The sequence below is a fragment of the Protopterus annectens genome, chromosome 7.part0, assembly GCF_019279795.1.
Source record: "Protopterus annectens isolate FY-2018-M chromosome 7.part0, PAN1.0, whole genome shotgun sequence".
Classification (NCBI taxonomy): Eukaryota; Metazoa; Chordata; order Ceratodontiformes; family Protopteridae; genus Protopterus; species Protopterus annectens.
Genome location: NC_056739.1, coordinates 1,126,530,455 through 1,126,545,772, shown reverse-complemented (window position 1 = coordinate 1,126,545,772; position 15,318 = coordinate 1,126,530,455). Strand labels below are relative to the sequence as shown.

The window sequence follows — 15,318 nt, the reverse complement described above, 5'->3', positions numbered from 1 at the left end:
TTTGCCATGAATTTAAGGACTGCAATATATAAGGTCTTGATTTCAGGCTCACTCATTATATCTTTGCATCATCCAGTCCCCCTTCATTCCTGCACTCAGTTTCTCTTAAACAAGTATTAATGCACACTTCCTAGAGTGTCATATGAACTTTATCAACTTGGTCCCATTAGTTCAGTGCAGGCAATGGGTCCTCAGATTCTGTTTACAACTAGAGTATTCAAAACATGTCATAAACAGTTAAACATAAAGTTTGTCATGGTTAATATACTTTGCTTAGCACAGTTTCCATATAGTCTAATGTTTTCTGCTAATCAGTGCAGAACCAATTGATGTCTTTATACCCATTTATTGCACTTGCAAAATGAACATAAAAAATTGTGTTTTGCTATTATTGTTATTGTAATTAGGCCACGGCTATGGTTCATAGGTAAGTACTAGGCTAGTTGCCCTTGCAGGCCATTTTAAACTTAGCCAGTTTTCGAGATTGACCTTACCCATCCCATGGTCGATAATTATATATTAATCCTAATGAGTATAACTGGAATCACACCATAGCTACTTTGAGGTGACCCATATAAAGCATTTAGGAACTGTCTCTGTCCATTATTTCCACAGCATCAGTATCTTCTGTAAGATACAAATCAAAATTGATTATTGCATTGTTGATTTTAAATTGTTAATTATGCAATTAAGTGTGGATGATTGTAAGTATTTAAGTTGTTGGGATTCTGTTTTTTACTCCATGAAGGCCTTTTGAGAGCAGAGGCGCTAGACTGTTTTGAGTGTTTTTTTATTTAATAAAATGGTGTCCTGGCCATTGTTGTTGTTTTGATTTATATTTATTTTATTTTGTTTTGTTGTCCTCTGTGAGATATACCTGTCCCTCCAAACTGCTCTGTTGATCTTGCAGAAGAGGTTTAGATCCCTAGACTAAGTATTTCTGATACATTTGACTTGTTGATGTGTAGTAAATCTTTTAGTAATTAGTCAGAGAACCCTGGATGCCAGACACAGGTCACTTCTTAGCAGTCTGTAGGATACCATGTATAGGAACAGGGCTTTGAGTTGGCCCACGTAGAACATGTTTAGGCCTTGTATCCTTTTAGTAAGGTATCTCTGTGGCATTCCAATTGTTGCATATGTCTGGACAGATACATGCCAAAGGGGTATTATAGTGAATGACTGACCTAATAAGGGCTGAGTGAAAGGGAACAATGACATCCCTAGATCTAGACACAATCCCTATGTTTGTAAGCTGTGCAATATAAAATGTCTTTCTTACAACAATAGACACATTTGTGTAGTTAAAACCACCTATGTTTTATCAGCTAAACAAAGACATTTAAGTAGTTCAACAGAATCAGTATGATCTTGAAGATGAAATATTTATTTGAAAAAAATACAATTAGCAGAAGAAATGAGCATGCTCTAGGAACAAAACGGGTCAGGAATCTGGACAAATGCCTTATTTATTTTTTGTACAGACAAAATGTTGAATTCAAAGAAAGCTGCAAGATTACAAACTAGGGGAGAATTCAGAAGCATATGAAACAGGCATAACATAATTATTTCTGTGTAAAAAACAGTACCATAACTCAATATATGCATTATGGTTTGTATCCTTCCAAAAAACACATTCTCTGCACAATATATACTTAATAATCATAACCATATGGATAAAAATATTCTTACTGCCATCACACTGTGTTCAAAAGTTTAAAAGTTGTATTTAGGAGATGATTAATTAACCATTAAAGCTTGGATTGTGTTGTAACAGCAACACACCCATCCCATGATATAACTGATCAGTACAGATCAGATGGAAAGCTAAAGAGCATATGAGTGTAAAGGAAGCGATTAAGAAAAATGAAACTTAGGAAACCAATTAAAATATTTCAAAAACATGCACTCAGGGAGAAATATCTTGCTGTCATGGTAAAGCTTATATATAGTTAACAAATGTGTTCTAACAACATACATCTAGGTTGTACAGTTTCCACAATATGACAATTTGTGAAAGTTTAGCAAAAAAATATAATACTAGATTTGTATGCATTACACTATATTATAATATTTATGGAAAGACTATTAGTGCACTGGCTATTATCACTATTAAGAATAATTTTTAGGGATAACAATGCTTTTTGCACTTGATTGCGGTGGTGGTGCTGCTGCGGTAGCGTTGTCGCCTCACAGTAAGACGTTGTCCGGTTTGATTCTCAGCTAGAGCATCTTCTGTGTGGAGACATGCATGAATGGGCGTACCTTCATTGAAGGTTGTGTGTTGGGGCTGGTAACTCGGCACGTAAAAATCAACTACCAATCATTAGCTGACCGGAGTTCCACTGTGGCGACCCCTAACCGGGAAAAGCCGAAAGACACAAACAAATTGCTTTTTGCACTTTGTGTTTTAATATATTTTACTGTTCACAGAATATGTTTATCTTATGCTGTTTAAGTTGATTTTTCAGATAATGCTCTGGAAAGCAATGATCTGTGTCTACTACTAGAGAAGTGACATTCCATACCACACAGGTGTTAATAAAAGCTTCTCTCTTTGACAAAATTGTTCAGATGTGCTTGATTTTAGACCAAAACAAAAACAGAACAAGAAAAAAAGGTAAACATGAAAACAGACAATACAATATAGGAAAATAGTTCTTGGTAATCAGTCTTTTCTGTACAAATGTCACACAGAAGTAACAGGCCTAAATACAGAGAGATGCTGAAGGAAGACGGCTATCATTCTACTAGAATCCAGACTACCCTTATCAAAAATGTGGGATCTCTAGTATCATTTATCAAAAATGTGGGAATCACCAGTGTCATTTTACAAGTCTCCTTGAACTTCTGTCGCCAAACAAGCACAATAGTCTCAGTTCTTAAACTTGTTCCTGGCTATTGTTTCTTTTCAAATATCTACCACCTTCACTGTTTAACAATACTTATCACAGTATACAGTATTGCACTGTATACAAGAACATCTCTATATATCTGAGCCACTCTGATGCGTTCCTTACTCACACAGCAAATGCCTCCCACACCACTCAGAAAAGTTATTTTTTTTTGTTTTGGAATTTACCAGTGTTGCTGGCCTGTAAAGCCTGCTAAATACAGAATATACAAACAATAAAACAAGGTCATTTTTGTATTCAAATACAAATGTTCAGCATGTGAAATGTGCTGAGTTTTGTTAACTAACCCTTACATATTAGAGCTCCACAGACTTAAGGCATGGCAGTGTTTGCAATCCTACCTAGCTGAAAAACACCCACCACACCCTCTGCTTAACATTTCTAGCTGAGTATCAGACATTGTAACAAATCATTCTGTGATTGCATTAAGCAAATAGAACACATAACAGATTAAGTAACGAAACATTTCAGCAGATACCAGGTGCCACATTCAATTAAATTGTTAGAAATGAGATCTCATTTTACATACATCATTCTATATTGTGATTTTTCTACTGGAAGACTCAGTTAGAGCTGAGCAACTGCACCGACCTGCAGTTAATTTCATAATTAAAGTATTGCACAAAAAGTATTATAATATGCAACTGTGTAGGTTTCTCTCAAACGTGTGTGTATATATAATGATATCTATATACACATAGTGGTATGTGTGTGTGTGTGTGTGTGTGTGTGTGTGTATATATATATACACACGCACACACACGCACACACACGCACACACACACACACACACACACACACACAGACTTACACACACACATATATATGTGTGTGTACTGGGAAATATTTAAACAACTAAATACTGACACAAAATAAATTGAAATTATACATTACATGGATGGTCAAAGTCACAACCTTGGAGCATTCAACTAGAAAACAATGTTTTTTTCCACAGGGGCCAAGTCCCCCTGCACCCCATAGCCACTGCTACTCAACATATTCTAAATCCTAGATTGCACAAGATCAGGGAAAGAGCATATTCCCCAACCATGTTAGAATAATATCTTGCTTAACTGTCAAATCAGCTGTTTTGTCAACCAAATTGTGTCAGCAAAACAGGTGCTGACTATTCAGTCAACCTAAGTCATTCTTTGAAGCGACACTGTATTATAATTACAGAATGCATTTTTCTGTTATAGCTCATCTAGTATGATAAATTCCCTTCATGTACAGTTTGCAATCGTAAATGGATAGGTTCACTGTTTCCTAGGAATCCTCATCAGTCTTTTCAGATTCTGTTGGATTACAACACTATATAAAGACTTGTAGAAGGCAGCCATCTTCTAATTGTTCTGTTTTTTTTTTCTTACCAGGAAGAACAAAATAGTTTTTGCTATATCATGATGAAAACATGCTGATGGGATTATCCCAGAAGAAATGCAGAGGAAAAAAAATCAAAAATGAAGGAATCAGGAAAGCACCAACAGCCCTAAACATGAACATGGCCTAATTTATTTGAGAGGCTCCTGAAAATTGTATTTAAATGAGCTAAACCCCAGGTAAGAATATCCAGTCACTTAGTTCAGTGAAGGACAGTACTAAAGGCTGGGTCATTGATGTGAGGTATTGCAACTACTGCTAGGCTGGGTAACCTGACTAAATTAGTAGCCTGTATACATGACTCAAAGCCAAAGAAGGAAGGCCAAGTTGCTGGAGGAGAGGGCCACCTCATGGTAAAGAACCTATTTAGGTATCTAGGGAGTATGACAAACTATTTATCCACTGAGCATTAATAACTCAGCAGCCACTCTGTATTAACTCATTGTACATCTGTGCTATCCCAGTGGTGCAGGGACATTGTGTCTATGTAAGCTACTGGTAAGTCAGATTTCACAAATCAGCTGAAGTGTAGAGGGCCAGACAAGGAAAGAGCCAAACTTTATCAGCTAATGGCTTCAGGTCTACTGAAGGGATGGAGTGGTTTTCACTTCTGCTGTTTCACTTTAAGTTGAAGAGTGAGGGTCTTATGAGCAGACAAGTACATCACTACATTCCAGACAGTTGACTACATTGGAAGCAAGTTCTATTTGCAAGTTGGTGTGGCACTTGTACGGCTTGTGGAAAGGAAGGTAGAGAATTCAGACCTAACTTACTGGTTACAGGGTTCATTTTCATCTCCCAGGAGGATATATGCTGAAGAATAGGAACATGAATGATACTGAAACTGGTTATCATCAGTGACTAGAGGTTAGTGGTGATAAAGACACAAAACAGGAAATTAAAAGTAAATACATTGCATATGTTTGTACATTCTGGTCTAGTTGGGAGGATAATGCTGAAGAGTAAAAATTGTCTCACATATTGGTATAAATGACAGCCAGTCAGCTTTCATATTTCTTAGTTGTCACCTCTTACTTGTTGATGGGTTTGTCTTTCTGCCCTAACAGGAGACATGTGAATAATGTTTGGGAAAAGCTGGTGGTAGGAAAATAAAGGAAAAAAGAGCTTAGAAGTTACCATGGGTGATCAGGGCATGAGGTCAGCAGAGATTAATGACACAAATGGAACAGAGGATTGAAACCCTGTCTGCAGCCCAGTCAACCCATGTTTGAATAGCTGTTAGAGCTGACAATGGGGAAGGGAAGTGTCACATGGTTTTGTGTTTATCAGAGATTACTGACAAAATACATTAAACAGATATGAAGGGATGTCACAGAAAGATGGAAATAAAGAGTTGATGAGCCTCTACAGTTTTATTAGTCTTAGCCACGGTATGGGAAGACAGATGGCAGTGAAAGGAGACTTATACCAGTGGCCTACATGGCTGTGAACTGCAACAGGCTGTGACAGAAACATCTTGCCTACTGTGTGGGTGACTCAAGCAGCAGATATATGCCATCAGAGTACATTTTTCCAGCACCTCAGTGTTGGTGTGTTCATGTGCTGAAGGTAATTCCTATTTGGTATACAACCTTTGTGTACATGATACAGCAGTGGCAGGACTTAAATTGGAATCTGTCTTCATAACAAAGTCCATGTATTATCAACAACATCATCATTAAGGTTAGTACTTTAAACCCTTCAAACAGAGCTGCCTAAGTGGGAATATAGCAAAAGGGATCTGGCAGCAGAAGGTTAAAATACTATAATATTCTTGCCTTTAACTAGTATAGACATGCCTGAAGTGCACACATCTATGTCAGTCACATATCAATACAGAGAGAAGGTAAGACGGAACAGAACATAAGCACCGATTCGGGATTACAAACAGATCACGTAATGATTACTTCCAATTTTGATCATAAAGCTGAAGTAGACAGGGAATTTTTATTTATATATTATTTTACTTAACTTGTTTACTGACATGGTACACTGATCACAACAGACGCTTTGCAGGCAAAGCCTGTTAATGAGGTCTTAAGACGTCTCATCTCCATAAAAGAATGAACCTGTCAAACTGTTATTTGAAGATGGAAACAGCAATGATTCAAGAACACAGGGAAAATAAATTACATTTCAGAACTTCATGAAGGGTACGAAGCCAATGTCTCTCTTCTAAAAGTGGGGAAACTACAGCACAATGTGCGCATATTTAAAATGATGAAGATTAGTAGAAGACAATCATTCTTTAGTTAGGCTGTATGATGCACTAAGGTAAATACTTACACAGAAATCTATTTTAAAAGCATAAGAAGACTTTTGCTAGAAAAAAGACAATCTTAACATTGTTCACAGCTTATTATGCTAATACTAACCCATGGTATGAAGACCAATTTAGATAAGCCAACGATGCCATAAAAAAGGACACTGAAGGTAAACTAATAGCTCAGATGATGATGGTAGGAGGCTGGGTTAAACTGGGAGATTTAGATAATATTATTAGCTTGGATTATGTTAGAGGCAAGGGAGAATGGGAGAAGATGGAGTAAAGACAGGAAAAGGAAAGAAGAAAAGGAATTATAAGGATTGAGACATGATTAACATGTAGCATGGCATACTTAAAAGCTTTTATCCAATTACTCATACCTCTCAACTGTACAGATTTTTGCAGAATGTCAAGATTTTGCCTCATATTTTCAGTCCACATTTCATAAAAATCATGTTTTTTCTGGCAAATCATTGGCAAGTTATTAAAGACTGAAGTCTGAAATTAATGACAGCCATTTGAGTTTCAGACTTCATACCATTCAGAAAATTAATGCTAACACAAAACCTGTTATTCTATCAACTTTCTAAGTTTATAAGAGCAGTATTTAAAAATTGTCCCTATTTTTGGGCCTTTGTCCCCCCATTACTTATGGCTTTGTCCAGATTTCTTGCTCTAAGAGGTTGAGAGGTATTCAGTTATTTGCAAGATGAATTTATACAATCCTATCCTTTCATCTAGTTGAACTTTAAATGTTGCTGAAGTTTTACACTGTCTAATAAAAAGGAGAAATGTTTTCCATGGGCATGGGAGACACTAGGCAATGATCAGGACTTGTATTCTGGCTTAAAACTACATCTTTGAAATGAGTATTAAATGAGGATTTTTTTCATTTTAAGAAAAGGAGGTCACAGAGACTAGAGTTTGACACATCTAGGAAGGCAAGGCACATATCACCTCACACGAATCTGTGCTTTAGAAAATAAGGGCATGTTTTTAGCCTATCCATACAATAAGTTTTTTAAACCTTGAATTCTTTTGGTTATGAAATAATGGGATCTTTCTATTCTAGGATGATGTGAAAGAGAGCAGTGTAAAGGGAAAATTGGATATAACATAATCAAATCAGGAGGAGGACCCATAGCAGTAAGACGAGAGAAACAGAAGGATTATCTGACAATGCTGGAGATATACTAATTTAAGGACAAGACATTCTATATGTGATTTCCTAAATCCCAGATCATGGCGTCAATCTAAAAGCGAATTCAATTTATATGACACTGTGCAGGAGTAAACGTTTTATCAAAGGTAACCATAAAGCTTTTCTTTGTTTGTAGGGTAACACCATTTAGATCACTATTTATTAGTGTGATCAAGACCTTGTTGGAATAGTAGTGAAATGACAGATCAGTTTAGGATGACCAGTAACTTATAAAGTTAATAAGCCATGTTATTATCCTGTACTTTAGACAAATAGATTGCAGAGAATAGAGGCCCAGGACAAAACCTGAAGAATGTGACAAATTATGTTTTGCTTTTTGGAGAGGGTATGACTTGCTGTGGTTGAATGGGTTCTGTTTGATACCAAGTTATCAAGCTAACAAACGTAGGAGTTGATGTTCAGTTGGATGAGTTCATTCATAATGTTAAAGTCAGGGAATGGCATAAAATGCTTTGGTTAAGTCCTTATAAACAGTGTGGATGGCATGTCCTTCATCTAGGACTTTGGCAACTTTTCAAAGAAACATCAGTATTAAGAATGCATGCTGTGTCCCTGACAAAGTTGAAGGGTGAAGTCTAGAGTATGCAGATCCTGCACATCCCTTGATGGGCCTGTAGTTATCTGCATCAGTTGAGCGGTTGTCCTTACTGAGGTGGGTAACTACTGTGTTTCTCTATTAGTCAGGTACATCGAGTGTGGAGATAATTTAATTGATGATGTTTACAAGAAGGCTTGGCTAAAAGATGTTTTAAGCTTACCAGCAATCAGATGGATATGCTGTCTGACCCCATGGAGAGGTTGTATGAGAAATGGACACTATCGATAATGGCCCCATGGAGATGTAGGTTGTCTGGCCCCATGGAGATGTAGGTTGTCTGGCCTCATGGAGGTTATATTTTTGTACTGGGAAGGGCTGATGACAATCAGTGAATATTGATAAGGTGGGGTGGTTCACCAAAACTGGTATGGGGGACCAAAGGTAGAGTAACTGGAATAAAATTAGAAATGACTTTATTTGCCAAGATGTTAGCCAAGGGATTCTGTGTTGGTGTGGGTAGTACAATTTATGATGAGTTCAGTGCACGGAAGAGTCTTACTGAAGATTTTAAGTACTCAGCTAAAAAAAACAAAAACTTGTGGTTGTCTTAGGTGTGATTGTCTTGCATGCATAAGTAGTTTTAGTGCTTCACATGCATAAGCAGTTTTATGCTTCTTATAGCTTACTTGAGGTCATTTTTTTACAAAATAGTTAAATTTTGATTTATAATCTGGGAGATGTCACCATTTATATATGTATAGGAGTTTATGTTTCTTGTATAAATAATCTACTACCCCACCAGACTGAGCTTTTGATGTATTTATTGGTTTGCTTATGACAGAATATCTGTAAAGTGATTTAATAGATGGTAAAATCCCTTGGTTAGAGCTGAGATGTTAGTATTATGGGATTTGAGTGACTGGACCATTTATGCTGTTTTTTTTAAAGATAAAAAAACTTCTCCAGAGCTGACTTTGGGCTCCTAAAAAACAGAGGTGGCTAACTTCACAGCACCCATGTAAATGGAAAATAGATTAATGACTGCTGAATCATACACCAATGCACTGTACGAACACATGCATAAATGCATGGAACTAGCCATACCCAACAGAACCAAGACACTCTCCTCCAAAAAAAGGAAGCCAATCTGGTGTTCCCTTGCCATTAATAAACTCTACAACAGAAGGAAGAAACTGTTGCAGAAAAAGGTGAAGTCCCAAGACTGGAAAAACTCCCTTATTAGCCTGAAGAAAAAGTTGAGATCCCTCATCAAAACCTCTAAAGCCAGCTATGAAGGCAGAATTGCGACAGGCACTAAAAACAATAACAAAGCCTTCTATAGTTATATCAAGAATCTCCATGACAATACCCAGGTTTGCTTTGAGTTACTGCACAATGGTACCTCCTATGCTGAGCCAACAGATACTGCCAACATACTGGCTGACAGATTCACTGGCAACTTTACCCCTCCCTCCCTCCCTAAAGGACCAAGCACAATACAGGAGGAATGCCAGGCACCCGGCATTACTGCAGCACAGGTTAAAGCTGCATTGTCCAAGGCCAAGAATACAGCTAACATGGGACCTGACAATATCTCTGGATGTGTTCTACATGACCTAAAAAGTGAACTGGCACCACATCTGTGCACCCTGTTCAATCACATCCTCACCTCAGGCTTTGTCCCTACTGAGTGGCACACTGCTACAGTCATCCCTTTCCATAAAGGAGGAGCGACTACAGACCATGGGAATTATCACCCCATTAACCTGAGGAGTCTGATATGTAAGGCTATGGAGTGCATCATCATGGACCTAATTAACAAGGATATAGGGAATCTCCAAACTCTAGATCCCACACAATTTGGTTTTGTAAAAGGTAGATCATGTCTGCTCAACCTGGTTGATTTCTTTGAGTCAGTCACCAGAGCTGTAGGATGAGGGCAAGGCAGTTCATACAGCCTACTTTGATCTGGCCAAAGCCTTTGATACCATTCCCCACCCAGGAATTAATAATGATAAACTCACCAAACTAGACATCAACCCTTTTATTACTAGGTGGATTGCAAATTGGCTCACAGATAGAACCCATAGTGTGAAAGTAGCGGACTCCAAGTCAGACTGTCGACCAGTCACGCATGGAGTCTCCCAGGGATCGGTCCTGGGTCCTCTCCTGTTTGGCATCTACTTCTCAGAAGTCCAGGCCAACATGGAGGGACTCTGGCTGACCAAGTTCACAGACTGCAAGCTGGGAGCCATTATTAACTCCCCAAGTGATGTAGACATCCTACAGAAAGGCCTCACTGAGACCAATGACTGGTGTCGAAACCATGGCTTTAAGCTTAAAAGCCAAAAAATTCATTGTCCTCTCCTTTGGGAAAAACAGTTCCCACTAATTACCACATCGATTGGAGCCAACTGAACACTGAAGGTGTTATAAGAGATCTGGGGACACAGGTTGACAGCAACCTCTCCTTCGAGCACCACATTGCCAAAGTCCTTCTATGTGGCACATGTCATTACCAAGGGTTTTGCATCCAGGAAGAAAGAGGTTATCATCTCTCTCTACTCTTCCCTCATTAGGCCAGTCATCGTGTATAATGCCTCATTTGGCATGTACCTCACTAGACACATGCAACAGCTAGAAAGGCTACAAAAGTACCTCACAAAGAGGATCATGGGCCTTAAAAACATGTCCTATATGGACAGACTTAAAAAACTCCAGCAATTCTCTGTCTCATATCGTCTACTAAGAGGCAATCTCTGCTTGACTTACAAAGCCATGTCTGACCCAGCTCTGTTAGAAATGCTACATCTAAAGAAATTCAAATCCTTCCATACCACATGCTCCAGAGACCTCAACCTCATTACCATAATCAACAGAACATGCTGGAGGGACAGGTTCATAACCCAGAGACTGCCCATGCTCTGGAATAGACTTCCCATACATGTCAAGCAGAGCATCTCACTGGCCCTCTTCAAGAGAAATCTTGATGTGTGGATGGGAAATAGAAAGTTCACCCTGGAGATCACTGCAGTGGCTCTACTTGATAGAGGCACTGGGAACTAATGACAGGTGGCATGATGCCAGAGCACTTCTATGGGCCAGGCTTGTAAAGGCTCCAGGGCCATTAGCCTAGTACACACCTATGAACCTATAAATAAAATATAATAAATTGATTTTGCTGACGTCCCTGACTGTAAGTAGACTATTGGAACTAAATGGTCTGACCTAACTAGTGAATGTAATACTATGAGGTGCCTAAATGGTCGGACTTGACTAATGAATGTAACACTAGGAGGATGACCAGAGGGTAGAGGAGTTAATTAAGACAAGATCTCTCAGGTATGAGCCTCTAGAAGGAAACTTTTTATTTGCTCCAGGGATCTGGAGTTGATATTCTCAAGAAAGGCCTAAGTAGAATGACTTCTGGATTTGCAGGAGGTCCAGCTGGTATCTGAATAATAGAAATCTAATAAAACCATCCTTGGTTTGATTTCTGGTTAAGGGAGCATATTTTGGTGTTTGCTAAGTTCCTCTGAGGACATAGATTGCCAACAAAGTAAAAAAAAATGTCTTTTCTTGAGGGTGATTTCAGCCTATACTAAATCAAGGTTGAGGTTATTTGGGATGAGAAACACTTGAGATAAGATCTTCAAGGAATATGAATATGACCCTGCTGCAACTAGTGATCCTAAATGAGTGACAGGCTGTAAAATCTAGAGAAATGTTTTCTGTAAAGTCCATCTTAAGAACTGTAGTATCAGCGATGCCTGATACAGGGGATACCATAGAGTTGCAATAAAATATGACTAAAGGTACCATTAAAAAGATTTTTATAAAAGTACATGAAGATGAATATACATTTTTGTTACAGCAAGATGTCACACAATAGAAATGACAGCTATATATAGAGACTGGAGGATGTTTCAGTGGCAGTATGCTCAGTGGTTCAGAGCTCTGAAAGCAGGTAGGACATCCAGTAATCAAAGAATGGAAATGTTAGAACAGCTGCAGTTGTAAGAAGTGAAGACTAGAAACAGAAATAAAATATGCAGTATAGTCTGAATTCAGCAGTGGGAAAAATCCATAAGGCAGTTTAGGATAGGATAACTTAAGGTATGAAGTACTACTTGTCACAGCAAGTAGTAAAATAATCCCTGTGGCAAGTCTGCAGAAGTTAAACACCTTAAGTACAAACTGATCGATTCTACACATGGATTACTAATGGGGACTGAAGTTGCAAAGCACCGCAGACAAAGCACTAGTGGGCAACACTGTGTGCAAGTGTGCATCTCTGGCTTACTCACTTGGATGTAGTAATTAAAACATCTTCACTCCTGTGCAGGAAGCTAACTACTGGGGAAATAAGCTTTCCTCATAAAAGTCAAAAAAATAATACAGGTCTGTATGACTGGTTCTAAGAAGCATCTGATTTCCTCTTTCCTTCTTTTACTGGAATGTTGATGCACTCTATCAGGACCATTTGTATTATGTCACATACTCTATCAGGACCATTTGTATTATGTCATTATGTCACATACTCTATCAGGACCATTTGTATTATGTCATTATGTCACATACTCTGTCAGGACCATTTGTATTATGTCACATACTCTATCAGGACCATTTGTATTATGTCACATACTCTATCAGGACCATTTGTATTATGTCACACACTCTATCAGGACCATTTGTATTATGTCACATACTCTATCAGGACCATTTGTATTATGTCACATACTCTATCAGGACCATTTGTATTATGTCACATACTCTATCAGGACCATTTGTATTATGTCACACACTCTATCAGGACCATTTGTATTATGTCACATACTCTATCAGGACCATTTGTATTATGTCACATTATTCAGTCACTAATTTCTAAAAGAAATTCACTGGTGAGCAGAGAGAGAATAACAAGGATCTATGCATTGATCTTTGAGGGACCCCTTGCAAATCCTATTTGCATTTACAGAGGAATTCTTTATCGAGAAAAAATATTTTCTCCCACAAAAGAAATTCCTAGGACATGGTACACAATAACTACACTAAGTAACTGATAAGGCTTCCTATACTCTCACTAAACTAATAATTAGATAATAACACTCAAAAGAATAACACTTGAAACCTTACAGACACTAAGGGTGGGATTCCAAAAAGTGTTATGCCAAGTTTCTACAAGGGTTCAGTGTGATTAAAAGGGGCAGTGTAATGTTTCTGGAATGTTTAAAGGGCTAACGTAACAGAGTTCATGTGGAATATACACATAAATTGTAACATTAGACACACACACGCGCACACACTCACACACACACACACACACACACACACACACACACACACACACACCACACATTATATAAACACATTACAGTTAATGTAGTTACAATTTATATGTATATCACACACTAGCCTCTTCGTAATGTTGCCCCTTTACTCCAAAAGCTCCAAAAGTTTACTCCAAAAGCTTTGGAATACCACAGTGCTTGAATGTTACAATTTAGAGAGGAATTGGGGTGGGAGGCTGGCATAATGGTCAAGGTGTTTACCTTACAAACGAGGTGCATAGTTTGAGTCTCACATGGGGTAATTGGCTAGGCTTAAAATGGCCCACAAACAAAATATATAAATTACAATTCATCAGCATACTCCACATAAACATGTGTACATATAACCACAATGTAAGCAAAGTCAATATATGGTATATTGTTCACTGGATAAAAATCTGCCTTGCCAATGTTACTATTCCTCTGCATATCACCCATGAATATTACTTACTACAATGCACCTTTAAATACACTGAAGAGTTTGCAGTAGCTTGATGAATTTGTTTGGCGTCTCACCCTAAGTCTACAATCTTAAAATGTTTACAATAATGACAAATACATCTAAATTACTGAGTACGAAAAAATATGTTCTTATTCTGATATTTTTGTAAGCAAGACTATGCAGGTCTGTTCTGTTATCATCTAACCTGAATACCACATTCTTTCTGTTTTACAAACAATGCCCCTCAGAAGTTGCTTTAACATTTAAACATTTAAAACACCTGTGAAGAATATTTTTCTAATTTAAACTGAACTAATGAATAAATGATTTCTGACCTACGACTAAAACTACTGCATATAAAGAAAATGTTCTCTGGTGACAGAGCATTGAGGCACCTTCAATAAATACAGACATTTAAAAGGCAGTGCTGTTTTAAAGTAAAGATTACAAGCACAACTAATTACATTTAACACTCATAAGACTACTAATCTGGGCAATGAAACCTACATGAGAAAGATCACCGATCTGGTCTCGAAGTTTGACGCCATCTTGCCTGGAGTCCATATCCCTCTTTGCTTCTTCTTGCTGTGGTAAGAAAAAGATGAAGTGTGGAAATGAATAAAAGTGTAAATGAAAGGAAACTGCTGACTATTAGTGGCACTGTTATTATGCTGTCACCAGCTGATATTAGTGGTACTGTTATTATGCTGTCACCAGCTGATATTAGTGGTGCTGTTATTATACTGTCACCAGATGATATTAGTGGCACTGTTATTATGCTGTCACCAGATGATATTAGTGGTACTGTTATTATGCTGTCACCAGATGATATTAGTGGTACTGTTATTATGCTGTTACTGGATGATATTAGTGGTTATTATGTGGCCACCCTCTGAAACAAAAGACCAAATGTCATCTCTCACCTTTTTCAATCTTTCATTTGTAGTCTGAATGTCAAACATCTCTTCCTCATGCCTCTGTTGTAATTCAGCAATTAGAGATTCTTGTCTCAACCTCTCCTGACAATGAAGGAAAAATGAAACCATTAAACAATAATTCAACTAGTTTGCAATAGTACATCCGGCATGCACATTGCAGCCATGTGCCCAAATATTCTGCAGCATTGGAACAGGTTAAATTAACTAAAGGCATGTAGGGTAAAGGGTGTGAGGGTCTTGTCATTCATTACCCAGAACTTAAGATTTTATGTTTTAAGTTTCACATT

At 37.8% G+C, this 15,318-nt stretch overlaps 1 protein-coding gene across 2 annotated transcripts in view; it reads right to left on the bottom strand.

Annotated features, from left to right (window-relative positions):
• LOC122806901 (ras and EF-hand domain-containing protein-like) overlaps nt 1–15,318 on the bottom strand; it is a 502,021-nt gene that overhangs the window by 143,354 nt on the left and 343,349 nt on the right. For both annotated transcript variants that reach the window (XM_044077705.1, XM_044077706.1), the window contains exons 4-5: nt 15,017–15,112; nt 14,601–14,678 (exon numbers count right to left, since the gene is read on the bottom strand). In XM_044077705.1, coding sequence (XP_043933640.1) covers nt 14,601–14,678; nt 15,017–15,112 — 174 coding nt within the window. The remainder of the gene's footprint in view (nt 1–14,600; nt 14,679–15,016; nt 15,113–15,318) is intronic.